The sequence below is a fragment of the Muntiacus reevesi genome, chromosome 3, assembly GCF_963930625.1.
Source record: "Muntiacus reevesi chromosome 3, mMunRee1.1, whole genome shotgun sequence".
Lineage (NCBI taxonomy): Eukaryota > Metazoa > Chordata > Mammalia > Artiodactyla > Cervidae > Muntiacus > Muntiacus reevesi.
The window spans coordinates 77,730,963-77,750,146 of record NC_089251.1 but is presented as its reverse complement, the minus strand read 5'-3'; the positions used below and the strand labels follow the sequence as shown (position 1 = coordinate 77,750,146).

The 19,184-nt window shown below is 40.4% G+C and overlaps 1 protein-coding gene across 2 annotated transcripts in view; it reads right to left on the bottom strand.

Annotated features, from left to right (window-relative positions):
• Nucleotides 1-564: 564 nt before the first annotated feature.
• KCNG3 (potassium voltage-gated channel modifier subfamily G member 3) overlaps nucleotides 565-19,184 on the bottom strand; it is a 48,053-nt gene continuing 29,433 nt past the window's right edge. For both annotated transcript variants that reach the window (XM_065927382.1, XM_065927383.1), the window contains exon 2: nucleotides 565-1,210. In XM_065927382.1, coding sequence (XP_065783454.1) covers nucleotides 565-1,210 — 646 coding nt within the window. The remainder of the gene's footprint in view (nucleotides 1,211-19,184) is intronic.

Here is a 19,184-nt window from a genome sequence, read left to right as displayed (position 1 = left end):
TTTTCAAATACTATTCTTGATTGTATCTACTAGCTTCACTCTACACTTTAAAATTTGGCCAAATTTTCAAAGTATTTGTTAAACAGTTCCTGCATCTGACATATGTTTCCAGGATACTTCTGACATTGATATAAGAGATTATAAAACATTTAGAAATGAAAATGTTACTCTCCAACAAAAAAACACTGTAACTTCCAAGCTTCTTCTGTATTCACAAGATGGAAAAACATTTGGAAAATAGTAGCTTTCATTTTTAAAATGTTCAAATAATATACTTTAAAACAAACACAAAAAGTGTAATTGTTCAAGGCAGGGAAGAGACAAGTCTAAATAAAATAAGATCCTAAAATTTATTCCAGGAGATATTCCCTTTCCTTTGCAGTCTCAATCTTCTTTACTCCATAATAAGTAAATTCTTTTACCCCTTCAGCTGGGAAGGACAATTTTTACTCTCCCAAGGTGATGACAATATAACTGCAGTGCTCACCCAGCAAGAAACACATAAATATGAAGTAGCGTCAACTGGATCAAATGAAGTGTATGCAAGAATTGCTTTGCAATACATTAATTTAGGAACTCAGCGGAGAGGCTCCTACTATATCTAGCTGATCTAAACTTGAGCTCATGATAACACTGCACGAAGCTATGGTAGATAAAAGTGATAGGTAACGCCAATAGAACAATCCCACTGACAACACAAACTCCTCCAAGAATTCTTCCAGGCACTGTGATAGGATACATATCTCCATAGCCAACTGTAGTCATAGAGATAATCACCCACCAGCAGGCAGCGGGGATGCTGGCGAAGTCCTTGTTGGATGTTTCCAGGTCCAACCCATGTTCAAGAAGCTGAGAAAGTGCACTAAAGATTGCCATGGCAACACAAATGAAGACAAGTAACATAACCATCTCTCGGTAGCATCGTTTGAGAGTCAAACCAAGTGTCTGCAGACCAATGAAGTGACGGGCCAGCTTAATCACCCAAAAAATCCTCATCATTCTAAGCACCCGCAAGGTGACTCCAGCCCTCTGGAGTTGAGAGTTCTCGCCTGTAAACACGGTCATTAACACGGAGATGTAATACGGTGTGATTGCCAGTAAATCAATGATGTTCAGGGGTCTCTTGACAAACTCACACTTGTTTTTGGAGACGATGAACCTCACGATGCACTCCGCAGTGAACCAACCTATGCAGATAGCTTCAATTATCCTGTCAAGAGAACAAAAGAAGAATTGATCATTTTATTTTTAAGCATTTTAATAGCTCCTAGATTTCTTCAGATAATACAACACTGACATACTAATTTAGTTAATTTTCCAAAAAACATAAAAGAACAGACAGCATCACCAACATCATCAGACCCACCAGGATGGAACAGAACAACAAATACTTCAACAAATGAAAATTGAACTTGATGAAGTTCTTATTGATATACAGCATGTAATACCATTAAAAAATTTGTTTGCTTATCACTAATACTGTAGAAAAATCTATCTCTTACATGGTGGCTTGAAATTGTGAAATGTTATTCCATGAGGGTAGTGGTTCTCTAGTGTGATATAAGTTATTAGGTGAATCAGAAGGACATGGTTCCTACAGACAGTGGACACACCCAAGTTCTTGATGATTAATTTCTTGGTAAATAAGAATGAACTCAAGATCATTTCCTAAAATGTTACTGTTGTTTCTTTTTCTCTACAGGTTTGTGTGGGAGACACTGACTCTGAGCCTGCTTTTAGGCTTTGCAAGAATGCCAGTGCCTTTGCCAGGAGAGCACTAGATCATGACCATCCTTATCACGAGCGTCACAGTGGAAAAAAGGCTGAAGATTCCCACAATGGAGCAAAATAACCACTAGAATTTTCCCAAAGACCCAACAAGTTTGCTTGTTTGTTTTTCATAGCTGTTTTCATGCATCATGTATTTTTTTAAATATAAGGTCATATTTTACCTAGATCAGTATTTACCAACCTTTTCACATCACTGCACACACAGAAAAGCATGTACTTAATAGAGCATACTGGCATCAGGGGTAGCATTTCTGAAGTGGAAGCCACCAGCCTTGCCTCACACTCCCCAAGGCTGAGGAATTAAGTCTCAGCATACCAGTTAGGAAGCCCTGATAAAGAGTGAGAGGTAAGGCTAAAGTGATTTTTAATTAAATTACATTTTAAAATTCAAAAAAGTTATAATTGAGACTTCCCTGGTGGCCCAGTTGGCTAAGACTATGTCTTCCAATGCATCGGACGCAGGTTTGATTCCTGCTTGGGGAACTAAGATCTCACATGCCTCACAGCAACTGAGCCCACATCACAACTAGAGTCCGCACACCGTGACGAAAGATCCTGTGTGCTGCAACTAAGGCTCAACACAGCCCAATAAATAAATAAATACGTATTTTTTAAAGACATAATAATCATTATACCATCATTCATTTTTTCCCACTTAATTCAGTCTTGCTACTGACCTAGACCCAAACCTGAGAAATATGATGGAGAGAGAAGAAAATAAAGCAGGTGGGATGGTAAGGTTTGTGGGGTGACAATTTGAAAAGAATTACCCACGGTGCATTGCACAGAACACAAACTGCATTGGACATTAGTCATGGAAATGAATAAATAAAATGAACCATGTTCCCCTACTACAGATGCTGGGAAAGGAGAAGGGGGCGACAGAGGATGAGACGGTTGGATGGCATCACTGACTCAATGGATGTGAGTTTAAGCAAACTCCAGGAGATCATGAAGGACAGGGAAGCCTGGCAGGCTGCAATCCATGGGGTCACAAACAGTCTGACATGACTTAACCACTAAACAACAACAACTACCTACAGTGGTCCCCAGAGCCACAGAGATTAATTTTATTTATTTCTTGAATGGGTAATAAATTCACATGGTTTAAATTTCAGAGGTTAAAAAAAAGTACAGAGTGCCCTATTCCCCCAGCACTCAGTTCCCCAGTGTTCACCTCAGTCCCGATTCCTCAGGGCCCCGGTTAAGGGTAAGAGCCACTGATTCCCAAGAAAGCGGAAACCTAAGTGTATTAATTTCTTGAGGCTACTGTAAAAACTTGGTGGCTTAAGACTAGAGAAATCTACTCTTTCACAGATCAGAAGGGCCAAGTCATTATCATTGAGCCAAAATCAAGGCTGGCAAGGGCCCGCTCCCTCCGGAGGCTCCAGGGTAGAATCCGTTCCTCAACTCCTCCAGCTCCTGGTTGGCAGCCCATGGCGTGGAGCCACATCGCTCCTATCTCTGCCTCCGTGGCCACTGTGTTAAATCTCCCTCTGCTATCACCGTGTAAGGCTACATGTGTAAGGATACACCATGTAAGGATACATTTGATAGCATTTAGAGCCTCGGGGACAACCCAAGACACACTCCCATCTCAAGGTTCTTAACGTAATCATATCTGCACAATTCCTTTTGATATATAAGGCAATGTCCACCAGGGGCTACCCAGGTGGCGCTAATGGAAAAGAACCTGCCTGCCAATGCAGGTAGACATAAAAGGCACAGGTTCGATCCCTGGGTTGGGAAGATTCCCTGGAGGAGGGCACGGCAACCCACTCCACCATTCTTGCCTGGAGAATCACATGGACAGAGGAGTCTCCCGGGCTACAGTCCATAGGGTGGCAACGACTGAAGCGACTTAGCATGCACAGTGTAAACTGGTTACCAGCAATTAGGACCTGCCTTTTTTTGTGGAAAGGGAGGGATTATTTTTCAGCCTACACACAAACCAACCAGGAAGATGAAGTCCACAGTGAAAGTAATCCAACCTACTGCCTGGTGAGGGAGGTCAGCCGATGAAATCACAGCTGTCCCTGTTTCTCTATTACCTGCGGCTCGGCACACAGACCCCATTAATTGGTGGCTGGCAGCAGCCTCTCTGTCCCCATCAGACTATCAATAAAAGCTACTGCCATAATGGCTTCTATGACCCCGAGGCTTAAAAAACTGGGATGGTAATGAAACTTGGTAGATCTAGAAAACAAGAGGCTGAGTGTTTTCAATATGCAGATATTATAAACATAATACCATGCATCCCTTCTCCCTGACAATGCTCATCAAATACTCCATGTCCTCATATCTCTAGCCCTTTGCAGTTAGGCAGGGTCATGTGACCAGTTCTGATCAATGAGCTGTGAGCGAAATGACTACAGGTCAGGGCAGAGGCAATGAAGAGTAGGTGTGAATTCTCTTCCCATAAAGGCATGTGTCCTAAGAGGCTCCAAGATGGTATGATCTCTATCAGCCCAAGTCCCTGAGTACATGTGCAGAGAAAGACAGATATTACCAATCCTGACTCTGACTGGATATGGTATGTGAGCAACCAATAAATCTTTGCTATGTTAAGCCACCAAGATTTCTAAGTTGGCTGTTTGTTATTGATGTTGTTAAGTTGCTAAGTCATGTCTGGCTCTTTTGCAACTCCAAGAACTGTAGCCCACCAGGATTCTCTCTGTCCATGGGATTTCCCAGGCAAGAATACTAGAGTGGGTTGCATTTCTTCCTCCAGGGGATCTTCCCAACCCAGCGTTTGAACTTGCGTCTCCTGCCTTAGCAGGAGGATTCTTTACCACTGAGCCACCACGGAAGCCTATCCAAGGTAATAAACTGGTAAATTCAGTAAGTAATAATATATGCACTCAAAAGGGATCGAAAAAGCACAAAGCAATCGTAATAAGTTTTTTTAGATCAGCTGTGGGTCTTCCCCGTTCCCCAGCTAAAGTACTATGTCTCGTCTCCAGCCAGACATGAGCAAGAGCTCTGGACCTGATGCAGAGAGCCCCACTGCTGTTCTCGCTCTGATCTTCTAAGGGCTCTCCCAGCAATAAAATCCTAAGATTCGATTAAATTAAGAAGAGTAAAAATGCTAATTGTGCCAAAAACACCAGAACATTTTCGGCTAATTACTTCCACTAGCAGCCAAATTGTTCAGATTTAAAAGGAGGAAATCCGAATGATGCGAAATAATCTTTCAGTAAGGAAATTTCAAAGAGATAAAGTCATCTGTAATGAGGCCCACTGGGCTCCTCCTGTCCACTCCCCAAGTCAGACACAGTTTATATAGAATTCCATGCGAAAGGGATGAATCAGTGAGAAACCCCAGGCATCCCTCTTTCGCCAAGGACTATGCCAAAGCATTCTCCAACAACAAACACCACTAAGCCTGCCAAATCTCCCCATGTTTCCAAATGGCACTGTCACCAATGCCACCTCCAACAGCTGATGGAAAACTTGAGTGCTGTGTTACCGAGCATTACAGCCAACGACCGGGTACTCCGTGGGCTACGTGTACAAAAAACAAGTTGGAAAAAAAGAACAGAAGATACTGAAGGATACCAGAAGCCTCAAAGCCTATTCTGATTTCTTTTGAGTCCCAAAGATATAGAAGCTAATGAATTCACAGCCTAAAATATATTTCCCACTTAATCAGGCTTTTCAATTGGCAGACATCATCTCAATTAACCTTTTTCAAGAACTCTAGGGCATGTTTATTTCCCGGAATACCTCCATTTTACAGATGACAAAACTGAGGCTGAAAGTTAAAACATCTCTTCCAAACATTCTTACATAATGAAGAAATTGCTGTGGCACAGGTAATGAAACCCAGATCTACTGGGCTTTGAAGCACTAAGGAACGTCTGAACACGCTTATAATTTTATGGCAATGTTCACTGTTAATATTAAATGATATAGGTCAATCTCTTCATCTCCATGATTGATGTATTAAAGCAGATTTTTCACACTATTGGTTCTTAACCCATTAATGGATCAAAATTGACAGACGTCTTTTTTTTGGAAATTAAATAGAGATATTAGAGTGTATGAAAGTATAAAACTTTTGCTTCAGTTATATATAATTGTATACTAAATTACAATTAAAAATGTATTCCTTTCTGTAGGCACTGGACGACCTCAAAACTTGCTGGCAATCACCAGTCATTCTAATTCCCCTAACTGATTCCTCATAATAGAAGGCACTTATGGCAATGAGTCAGAGGTTTACAAACAGGCTCCACAGGAGAACAAATGCTTTTAGTGCTAACGAGTTCTACCACCACACCCACTTGCCTGCAAAAGGGTTTAGGACAGGACACTGCTGCTGCTAAGTCACTTCAGTCCTATCCGACTCTGTGTGACCCCATCCCTGGGATTCTCCAGGCAAGAACACTGGAGTGGGTTGCCATTTCCTTCTCCAATGCATAAAAGTGAAACGTGAAAGTGAAGTCGCTCAGTCACGTCCAACTCTTCGCGACCCCATGGGCTGCAGTCTACCAGGCTCCTCCGTCCATGGGGTTTTCCAGGCAAGAGTACTGGAGTGGGGTGCCACTGCCTTCTCCAGGACAGGACACAAGAGACCATTATGTCATGTGAGGTGAAGCTCAGTCTCCCTCTGGGTACTATCTTCTCATCTTTCCCCCCTCATTATTCTATTTTGAAAAATTACAAACATGGAATAAATTCATTAATATTTTAAATATACTTGCTTATCGCCTATTCACCCCTTTATCCAGATATTAATCTATCCTTTGGGAGGGATGCATTTTAAAGTAAAATCCAGGACTTCCTTGCTGGCACAGTGAATAGGAATCTGCCTGGCATTGCAGGAGACATGGGCTCAATCCAGGAAGATCCCACATGCTGATGCGCAGCTAAGCCCCTGCACCACAGCTATTGAGCCTGTGTTCCAGAGGCTGGGAGCCGCAACTACTGAAGCCTGCGTGCCCTAGAGCCTAGGCTCTGCAACAAGAGAAGCACTGGAACTAGTGCTTCTATTTCCAAGAGAAGCACTGGAACTAGTGCTGTGCGGCTTTTCTAGAGAAAAGCCGCACAGCAAGGAAGACCCAGCACAGCCAAAAATAATAAATAAATAAAATTATTTTTAAAAAGCAATGAAGATCCAGACGAGCCAAAAATAATTAATTTAAAAATAAAGTAAATCCAGACATCAATGCATTTCCATCTAAAAACTTCAGAGTGCATATTATTAGCCAGAGTTCAATATCTGTTTCATTTTTTCCTTTTAATTTGAACTTTACATGCAATGGAGCACACAAACCTTGAGTGCATATTAACTGAGGTTTGACAAATGCATGACTTCTATAACCAAAACTCCTATTAAGAGATAAAGCATCCACATCACCTGAGAGTTCCCTGCCTTATTCATCTTTGTATCTCCTGCCCTTACTTCCCAAGTTCATCAGACACACAACAAGTGTTAAACAGCTTTTTGCCCAGTACAATATAAGTGACCTTGACAGAACTTGAAGGACGAGAATGGCTTCTTCTGGAAGCTTTATAGGATAACTGAAGTCTGCCATCAAAAATGGTGCTGAATTCAGCTGGACCCGTGTCTTACACCAAGTAGAAAAGTTAACTCAACATGAATTAAAGCTAAATGTAAAACCTAAGATAATTTTTTTTAATTCCTAGAAGAAAACATAGAGGGAAAGCTTCATGACATTGGACTCGGCCATGACTTCTTGGATATGACACAGAAAGAACAAACAACAAAAATAAAAAGAGACAAATGAGACTTATATCAAGCTTAAATAAGCTTTTGTGCATCAACAAACACAACTGAGTGAAAAGGCAAGCTACAGAAGAGAAAATATATGCAAATCATACATCTGATGAGAGATTAATATCCAAAATACATATCAAACTCCTACAATGCAACAACAAAAAATCAAATAACCTGATTTAAAAATGAGCAAAGGACCTGCATAGACATTTCTCAAAGATGATACACAAATGGCCAACAAGCATTTGAAAAGATGCTCTATGTCACTAATCATCTGAGAAATGAAATCATCAAAATCATCAAGTCATCAAATCATCAGAAGATACCATCTCACTTCCATTAGGATGCCTACTATTAGAAACAGAAAACAAAGTATTGATGAGTATGTGGTGAAATTGAAATCTCTGTGTACTACTGTTAAGACTGCAAAATAGTACAGCAGCTATGAAAAACAGTAACAAGGTTCCTCAAAAAGTGAAAAATAGAACTTGCATATGATCCAGCAATCCCACTTCTGGGTATACACCCAAAAGAACTGAAAGCAGGATGTGGAAGACCTGTGTTCATAGTAGCACTGTTCACAACAGTCAACAGGTGGAAGCAGCCCAAATGTCCACTGATGAAGGAATCAATAAACAGAATGTGCCACAGTCTTACAACGGAATACTATTCAGCTTTACAAAGGAAGAAAATCCTGTCACATACTAAAAAATGGATGAACCTTCAGGATATTACACTAAGTGAGAGAAGGCCATCACACACACACAAAGACAAATACTGTATGATTCTACCTATATGGGCTTCCCTGATGGCTCAGTTGGTGAAGAATCCACCTGCAAAGCAGGAGACCCTGGTTCAATTCCTGGGTTGGGAAGATCCCCTGGAGAAGGGAACAGTTACCCACTCCAGTATTCTGGCCTGGAGAATTCCAAGGACTGTATAGTCCATGGGGTTACAATGGGTCTGATATGACTGAGCGACTTTCACTTTCACCTGTATGAGGTATATAAAGTAGTCAAATTCAAAAGTAGAGTGGTGGTTACCAGGCGCTGAGGGAAAAGGAAAAAGAGAAACTGTTGTTTAATGGGTATTCCTCCTAACACCTCCATATTACAGATGACAAAACTGAGAATGAAAAGTTAAACATCTTTTCCAAGATCACACAATTAAGAAATGGCAGTGGCACAGGAAATAAAACATGGATCTACTGGGTTTTGAAGCACTAAGGAACATTTGAAGGTGCTAATGACTTTTATAACAATGTTCATTATTAATATTAAATGATATATGTCAATCTCTTAGTCTCTATGGTTTATGCATTAGAGCAGCAGTTTTCACTCCTCTGGTTCTTAAAACAGTTTCAGATATGCAAGATGGTAAATTTTATATTATGTATTTTTTACCATGATTAAAAAAGAAAAAGGAGAGAAGGCAGTAGGATTTAAAACCATGCTCCCAAAGAAACTGGAGCCTTAATTCAGACTCTTAGACCATGTGCCCATGCTACCCACTGGGTCAAACTAAAACAATGGTGCTGATGCTGCCATTAAAGCAGTGACTTACATTCTGCCTTACTGCAAAAGGATTTAAGGTGATTGTTCCTGTCATTTGCTCCAGCCAGAACCTGATTAAAATTCAATATTACAGAGACAATTAAGAAAGCTAAAATATAAAAGGGCTTCCCTTGTGGCTCAGCTGGTAAAAAATCCGCCTGCAATACAGGAGACCTGGGTTCAGTCCCTAGGATGGGAAGATCCCCCTGGAGAAGGGAAAGGCTACCCACTCCATTATTCTGGCCTGGAGAATTCCATGGACTCTAAAGGCCATGGGGTCACAAAGAGTTGGAGACGACTGAACATTTTTCACTTCATTTCACTTCAAAATATAACAAAGTTGAAGACTGAATATTTTTACTGAATAGCTGACTTGAAAAACTTAAATGAATGACAAATATACGAAAGAACAGAAAACATCTGCAATATTTATTGTATATGTATGTTATATAAATACTATATACATAAATATACATATGTAATTATAATAAAATTATATTTAAAAGTACAATGTCACAGTGATTAAGAATAAAGCATTAAAAATGCTTTATGATTTCAAACCTCAATAACTGTTTCTTTTCAATTGAAACAGAATTTTAGGATTCAAGTTTATAGTTTTGGTGGGGAAAAATGAAATATAAGTTCCTTAAAGGCACATACATGTTGACAAACAAATATAATATAAAAGATAATAGACTGAGATCATTTTTTACATGAAATAAAAATATGAACATGAAACTGTCCAGCGAAGGAAGATTTGTAAAAATATTTATTTATTTGGTTGCACCAGGTCTTTGTTGCAGCATAAGAGATCTTTAGTTGAAGCATGTGGGATCTAGTTCCCTGACCAGAGATAGAACCTGGGCCTCCTGCACTAGAAGCACAGAGTCTTAGCTGCTAGACCACCAAGGATGTCCAAAGACGATGATGTTGATGTTCAGCTGTTCAGTCGTATCTCACTCTTTGTGACTCCATGGATAGCAGCACGCCAGGCTTCCCTGTCCTTTACCAACTTCCAGAGTTTATCCAAAGATAGGGGAATCTTAAAGCAAGTAACCCTTCTCCATTAATAACATGCTGTGAAACCATGGATACACTATTTGATCTCTCTTCCTAAATTTTCCTCAATGATTAAATGGTGAGAATGCCAGGAGGACCTATCTCTCAGGTTGTCTTAAAGATTAACTGAATTAGGGACTTCCCTTGTCCAGTGGTCCAGTGGTTAAGAATCTGCCTTGCAATGCAGGGGATGTGGGTTCCATCCCTGGTCCAGGAACGAAAATCCCACATGTCATGAACTTAGTTGCCCATGCGTCACAACTAGGCAGCCCTTGCACCACAAGAAAATATCCCGGTGTACCACAACTAAGACACAGCCAAATAAATAAATAGATAAATATTTTTTTAAAAATAAATATTTAAAAAAGAATTAAATGAATTAATATGAAATAATAGTAAAAGCTTAATAAATTGTGCCTATAATTGTCACTATTACAAACCAACTCTGGACTCACAGTCTTCCCTTCTTACTCAAAAGGAGATCACTTCAGTATTTTCCTGAGCGCAAAGAGAAGGCTAGAATGAATGCTTCATCTTTTCATTCTCTCTTCTCCCAAGAATTCTGCTTATATTTTTATACACTGCTGGCTGTAGCATAAAGTGGTAAAAACCACTTAAAAGAGCAATTGCCAGAATTTGTCAGGCTTTATACAAATATAAGCACATGAGAGCAGCCACCCACTTAAGGAATTTATCCTACAAACACATTCTCATATTTGCAGAAGAATATGTACAATGAGATCCACTGTTTGTAATACCCAAGGATTAAAAAAAAAAATACAAACATCTATCCATTGGAGATTCATTATATAAATGTATTTCCCGAAGTCATCAGGTTGAATCATAGGAAATTGACATTGGGAATTTAACAACTCTACCTTATGCCACGTAGCCACGAAAAGGAATGTGGTGAGGTGCATTACTGTGACTTGATGTGAAGCAGTCTTCATGACATACAGGTGCAGAACAGTACATATATTATGCTTTAATTGTGTGTGTATGTGTGCATACATGTACTGGAAGGATACTTAAGAAACTGCTAATACCAGCTGCTGCCTCCAGAGAGGGAGCCTAGTGCAGGATGGAACTCATTTTTTATTTTATTACCTTTGGCAATGTTACATGATTTACCATGTGCCCATATTATTTTTCCAATTAAGAAAAAATTTAAAAGAAAAATGAAAAAGTTTGCCCAACTAGAAGAGCAAGCGCCATGATGGAGTTACCAGTGACTTGAATCAACCAGCACACTCCCAAGAGCAGCATAAAAAGAAAAGTTGCACCCTTCCTACCCCAAGTTTTCAGACTGAAACATATGAGGCATTTCCAATCACATTTCCAACAGGTCTGTACTGTCTGATGATACCTGGTGTAATAAAAATTTCCAACGAATTGTACATCACCATCCACTACACTCTCTACAGTCCCTTTCATGTCCTTATAAGAGTTTTCACCACAAGTTCAATGGGGAAGAAAGCTCAATTAAAAAAAAAACTTGATTTTTTTCTTATGTACTTTAATTATCTTACAAAAAAAAAAATCCATACCACTCATACATTTTTATCCTTCTACTCTAGATCAAAAACGAGAATAAACAAAAACATACATTAAATATTTAAAGTACTAAGCATTTTTCTGTAAATTTACACATATTAATTCATTTAATTCTCACAACTGAATGCAATAGGTTTTATTTTTCCCCACCTATAAATGAGGAAACTGAAGCAAAGATAAGTTACTTGCTCATGCCACACAGCTAATAAATGGCAGATTAATAATATATACTCATTGGTTATGTAATACATTGAATCCTGGCTGGGATTTATGCATTTCCTTATAGTTATAATTAATGTACAGTTGTTATTTTATATTCCTCACTTTGTATTACTTTGCTTACTCATGCCTGTGTTTGGATTGCATCTTTAGGACACGTGGTAGGATAAACAGAAAAGTCAGTCTTCTACCACTGCGGATTGGCTACAGAGGACTGGACTCCCCTTTGGAGTTTTCAAGGGGTCGCTGCTATTCTACTGGGCTTCCCTGATGGCTCAGACAGTAAAGAATCTGCCTGTAATGCAGGAGATGCAGGTTCAATCCCTGGGTTGGGAAAATCCCCTGGAGGAGGGCATGGCAACCCACTCCAGTATCTTGTCTAGAGAATGCCATGAACAGAAGAGCTTGGCAGAATCAGTCCACAGGGTCGCAAAGAATCGGACATAACTGAACTGACTTAGCACACAAACGCACACGAGCATATATCCCAGAACCCTTTATTGTCCTCCCTGTCTGATGGGTCAGCAGCATTCACAAAGGGAGGCAAGAAATGTCCAAGGCTTCATCTGAGTCTCCTAAGATGGGGGATGCAATGTCCTGGGGTAAGGATGGAGTGACAATCTGTTACTTGGATGTGGTTCTAAGCCGGTGGAGCACGTTAATTCATTCATCACACACTGAAGTTTGTGAATTCCTACTGTATGCCAGGAGCCAAAGAGCCACCAAGAAGTCTAGAAAGGTGACTTATACATAGAACTTAATTATAGTTATGGAAGATGTCACCACTGGAGAAAGCTGGGTGAACGGTACACTGGAACTCTCAGTATTACTTTTACAACTTCTTGTGAGTATGAAAGGATTTTAAAATAAAAAGTTTCTTTAAAAACAACAAAACAGGGACTTCCCTACAGTGGCTAAGACTCTAAGCTCCCAATTGCAGGGGACCCAAGTTCAATCCCTGGTCATGGAACTAGATCCCACATGCTGCAACTAAGAGTTTGTATGCCAAAACTAAAATATCCCACATGCTACAGCAAAGATCAAACATCCCATGTGCCTCAACTAAGACCCAGCACAGCCAAATAAATAAGTTTAAACAACAACAACAACAAAAAGAAGACCGAATTTAACCTAAAAAACATCTTAGTGAAAGGTAAGATATACCCTCCCCAACAACAACCTTGCCTGTAGAAACTCAAATGTAAAATGTAGAAAGTGACAAATGCTGTAATCAACATATATTAAGTTCAGAAGAAAGTTAAGTTTTCCTTCATCTGGGGGATCATGGAAAACTTCTTCAAGAAAGTGGTGATTTAATCTGTCATGGAAAGACCAGCACAAGCAAAGGCAGGAAGGTGCTGATAAACTGGGAGCAATGAAAGCAATTACATTTAAAAAAAAGTCCAAGGCAGGTAATAAAGATGGAAAGGTAAATTAAACCCTGAAGTTTATTTGATGGCAATAATCATGGGTACCATTTACTGAAATGACTCCTATGAGGCTAGCAATTTCAATATACCATGTCATAAGCATATATGAAAAGGAGCCAGGTTATTAAATTGTTAACAGTGGTTAGTCCAAGAGAAAGAGGAAGACTGGCAGGTAAATTACTATAAAGTAGGAATCCATTTTTTTTAAGGAAACATCTATAAATAGCTGAATTTTCCACAATTAGAATGTATTCAAGTATTAATTATGTGATTCTTTAAATAACTTTTCTTAAACTTTTATTCTTTTATTTATTTTTGTTTTTGGCTGTGCTGGGTCTTCGTTGCTACATGGGCTCTTTGTCTAGTGGCAGCAATCTGGGGGTTCTCTAGCTGCGGTGCAGGGCCTCTTCACTGCAGCAGCTTCTCTTGCAGAGCAGGGGCTCTAGGCACATGGGCTTCAGGAGTTGTGGCACATGGGCTTCGCTCCACAGCATGTGGGATCTTCCCGGACCAGGGATCAAAACTGTGTCTGCTGCATTGGCAGGTAGATTCTTTACCAGTGAGCCACCAGGAAAGCCTTTTAAATAACTTTTAAGGATATATTATTACCTTCAGGGCCCACAAGTTGCTCATCACCATTGCAGTATTCCTATTGTACAGATAAGAAAACAAGTTCCAAGCTGAGTCAGTGGCCTAGCTGAGGGGATGGGTCTACAGCAGGGACATTTCTGCTGGAGAGGAGACTGAAAACTGGAGATCTGGCATTGGAATTACTAAAATATGCAAAAGCAAAAATAAACGCCAGAAACCAAGCAGTGACAGTAGAAAAAGGAGAGGAGGGGCCAGGTCAGAAAAGTCACAGGTGCAGAAGAGCCTCAGAGAGCACAGAGAACAGGGCCTCGCTGGGCTGCCAAGTGAGATGTGCAGTGGAAAGACGGGTGATTGGAGGACTAAGGACTGCAAGCCTTATGGCAACGCTGATCGATTTTCAAAGTTACAGCTTTAAAGGCAAAGGGAACCCCTTAAAGATTTGGCAACCGGTGGGTTCATTCATTGAATAAGCATTTCTTAGGAGGTTACCAAGTGCTGGGCACACTGCCAGGCTCAGGAGCTGGGAAGAGGCCAAGTGCACTGGGGGAATACACGTCGGGCAGGAGTTCATGAAATGACTGGAGGGTGCAGACAGAGACACAGGCAAGAGAAAGGGAAGGCCCAACCTGGCAGATGATGGGAATACAATGATATTAAATAAAATGATGGGGGAGAGATGACAGAAGCCTTCAACAAGACCCTGCCACTGACTGGCCATGAGAACTGCAGGCGCAAGGATGTCAGCGACGCCGAGGACTCGGCAGACCTTCATCACCACCCTGGAGACGCGCGGGTCAGACGGAACCAGGCAGTTGCCCGGAGCCTATCCTTAAACTAAAAGGCAAGTGAAGAAAAACCACCCAGCAAAATCCTATTACAAGAGATGGCCACTCCGAACAAGTCTCTCAATTTTCCTAACAGATGAAATGACAGATCATCTTCCAGAGCCAAATTATGAAAAGCATTTCATCGATACCATCCATTGCTGTAGGGCTTCCCTGGAGGCTCAGTCAGTAAAAAAACAAAAAGAAAAAATCCACCTGCAATGCAGGAGACTGCTTGCAACGAAGGAAATACAGATTCGAAATCTGGGTTGGGAAGATCCCCTACAGAAGGGAAAGGCTACCCACTCCAGTATTTCTGCCTAGAGAATTCCATGGACAGAGGAGCCTGACGGGCTATAGTCCATGGGGTCGCAAAGAGTCGGACCCCCACCACATGCATTACTGTTTGTGTTCATTATCCTCTAATTGAGGACCTGGCTCTGGACGGACTCTGAAGAAACCATCCACGTTTCTGTCTGTATCTCACCAGATGCTCTCAAAGTCAGGGACACCAGGACCGCTTTTCTTCACCAGGTGCTGATGAATATGTTTTCAGTAAACCACCATGTTCTAGCTGAAAATACACATAACAACTAGAGAGACCCAAAACCTGTGGTTCTGTTCTCATTACTAAAAAATTTCCCAGAGATGAGATGACCCAGACCCACCAGCACCTACCCACCCAGGCCACCAGCATGCTCCACTCCAGGGGAATCCCCTTCATCCTGCAGGTACATAACCTCCCCCAGCACCTTCATCTCTGCTCCAGAGAGACACAAACCCATCTAAATAATGATACAAGAAGATCAACTCACTGCAAGAATTAATCTGTTCCCAATCCATACATAACTACCAGATGGGTTATACTCCTTTCTGTTTATTTCACTGGTAATTCATTACTAAAAGGATTTTTTTAAAAAAGAAAGGATATCAAGAGACTATCCTCCTTTTTAAGACCATGATTCTCTTATAAAAACTGATAGCAATTTTTCCTTTCTTTTCTAGTTTCTCATTTTTTGTTACATTTTAAATATTCTTTTCATTATGATTTATCACAGGATATTGAATATGGTTCCCTGTGCTATAAGTAGGACCTTGTTATTTATCCATCCCGTATATACTAGTGTAAACTAGTATGCTAGAATAGGAACCTGCCCTCTGCTAACCCTAAGTCGTTCCCTCCTCTAATTCTTCTATTTAATAGCATTTTATCTTTTTTTAATTGAAATATAGTTAACAAATAATATGTTAGTTTCAGACATACTGCATAGTGATTTGATATCTGCATACATTATCAAATGATTGCCATGGTTAAGTCTAGTAATCATCTGTCCCTGTACAAAATTATTGACCATATTTCTTATATGCTATAATATACCACATAATATACCTCAGTGTCTTATTTATTTTCTAACTAGTTGTTTGTACCTCTTAATACCCTTCATCTATTTCACTTTCCCTACCCCACCCCCAAACAGGCCCCAGCAACCACCAATTTGTTCTCTGTATCTATGAGTCTTTTTTCATTTTGGTTCGTTTGTTTTATTTTGTTTAAATTCTACATATAAGTGAGATCATATGGTATTTGTCTTTCTCTGCTTGACTTATATCACTTAGCATGGAAAAAAAATTGATAAACTAGACTTCATCAAAATCTGAAACTTTAATACACTGAAACCAAATAGGCAAGCCAGAGAATAGACGAAAATTGTCATAAAACACTTATCTGGGGCTTCCCTAGTGGCTCAGTAGTAAGGAACCCGCCCACCAATGCAGGAGACACGCATTGGATCCCTGATTTGGGAGGATCCCACATGCCTCGGAGCAACTAAGGCCCTGCCCCACAACCACCGAGCCTGTGCTCTAGAGCCTGGAGCTGTAACAAAAGAAGCCACCGCAATCAGATTCCAATGATCCACAACCAGAGAGTAGCCCCTGCTAGCCACAACTAGAGGAAAGCCCAAGTAGCTATGAAGCCCCAGCACAGCCAAAACTAAATAAATAAAATTTAAAAACAAACAAGCAAACATTTATCTGACAAAGGACTGGTATCCGCAATGTAAAAAGAACTCCTAAGACTCATCAATAAAGACAAAAAGCCCATCCTCTTATTTTTTTTTAAAGGTAATTTGGACAAATACTTCACCTAACAAAATACAATGAAAAAGATGAACAGCACTCTCATCATCAGGGAGATGAAAATTAAAACCACAATGAGGGCTTCCCTGGTGGCTCAGTGGTAAAGAATCTGACTGCCAATGCAAGAGACACAGGTTCAATCCCGGGTCCAAGAAGATCCCACGTGCCGTGGAGTACCTAAGCTCACTCACCACAACTACTGAGTCTGTGCTCCAGAGCCAGTGAGCCCAACTACTGAACCTACATGCTGCAACTACTGAAGCCTGTACTCTGCAACAAGAGACCCAGTGCAATGAGAAGTCCATATACCGCAACCAGAGAAAAGCCTGAACAGCAATGAAGACCTAGCACAGCCAAAAATAAATAAATAACTACAATGAGATATACACTCAACAGAAAAACAAGGCTGGCAACACCAAATACTGGTGAAGATGTGGGACAATAGAAACCATCATACGTTGTGGGCAAGGGGCTGGGGGGGATAGAAGGGTACAACCTTTCTGGGAAAAGGTGTGGCAGTGTTTCCAAAGCTCTAGACGAATTTCTGATGTGCCAGAACATACAATACAGTCAATGAGTTAAGAGTGTTCTGAAGTGTGCATTCATTAAAACAAATTTTAGTCCTTGGCTAAGAGGAGACTCTGCCTTGGGTCCACTGGTGTAATAAACTGCACTCCACTAAAAAAAAAAAAAAAAAAAAAAAATTTATGTGATTTTGAAAGAGAAAGATTAAAGGGGAGAAGGGAAAAAAACAAAGAATCAAGAAAATAATAAAGATAAAAATATACTACAAGTAATAAGAACACAAAGATACAAAAAAAAAAAAACAAAAAACCATGAATCCAAAAGCTGGTTCAAAGAAAAGATTAATAAAAACCAAAAACCTTGCCCCTGGCAATGCTCAGCAAGGAAAGAAAGGTGGCAAAAACAGTAATGTGACCACAGAGGTAGGTCCAAGTACTCACAGACTAGATACATGGCAGATGAGGCCCTCCACGTCCGTGGAGTAAATACTGGACTATTCTATAGTACTGAGGAAACTCTCATCCATATGAAAAAATAAAATTAGATCCCTCGTACCGAAATCATTTCAAGTAGAGACTTCCCTGGTGGTACGGTGGATAGGAATCTGCCTGCCAATGCAGGGGACACGGGTATGACCCCTGGTCTGGGAACATTTCACGCGCTGCCAAGCAGCTCGGCCCACGCACCACACCTACCGGAGCCTGCATGCTCCAGGGCCCTCAGGCCGCAACTGGCCACAGCTACTCAAGTCCACGCGCCCAGAGCCTGTGACCCGCAACCAGACAAGCCACCACAGCGAGAAGCCCACGCACTGCATCGAGAGAGAAGTCCCCATTCTCGGCAACGACAGAAAGCCCACCCAGAGCAGCAAAGACCCACAGCCAAAAATAAAATACATAAATAAATTAAAAACCTCCAAAAAATAATTTTTGGTAGATTAAATACCAAACGTGGAACATAAAAGTTGAGCAAAATCTTTACAAATATATTTTTAAATTTTAAGAAAGTATAAAAGAATATAAAAGAATCCTTAAGATTTTAGAGATACAAGATGCCTTCTTAAATAATAGTAATTTAAAAAAATACAAACCATAAAAGAATATATTGATAAATTTGTCTATGTGAAAATTTACAAATTGTGTACACCAAAAAACACAATGTATGTGTGCGTGCTAAGTCGCTTCAGTTGTGTTCAATTTTTTGCAGCCCCATGGACTATAGCCCGCTAGGCTCCTCTGTCCATGGGGATTCTCCAGGCAAGAATACTGGAGTGGGCTGCCATGTCCTCCTCCAGGGTATCTGTCTGACCCAGGGACTGAAACAAGAGTCTCCTGTGGCTCCTGCATTGCTGGTGGATTTGAAACCACTGAGCCACTGAGGAAAAAACACTATACCCCCAAAAACACTATAAACAAAGTCAAAAGGCAAGCCACAATCAGGAAGAAGACATTTGCAATGCACATAATCGACAGATATTGGTACCCAAGATAAATAGTTAATCATTACAGAAAAAAATAAGCAAAGGATACATATAGTTCACAAAGAGAAAATTCATATGGCAAAAATTATATGATAAGATGTTCAACTTCACTTATCAGAAAATGCAAGTTAATCACAATGAGATATATGGTCTCCCAGAACAGCCAAAATTAGAGACTGACAATACCTAGTTTTAGTGAGAACAGAACACAACTGGAACTCTTTTTTTTTTTTTCCCGCTCCCTCCCCACAACTGGAACTCTTATACACTTCTAGT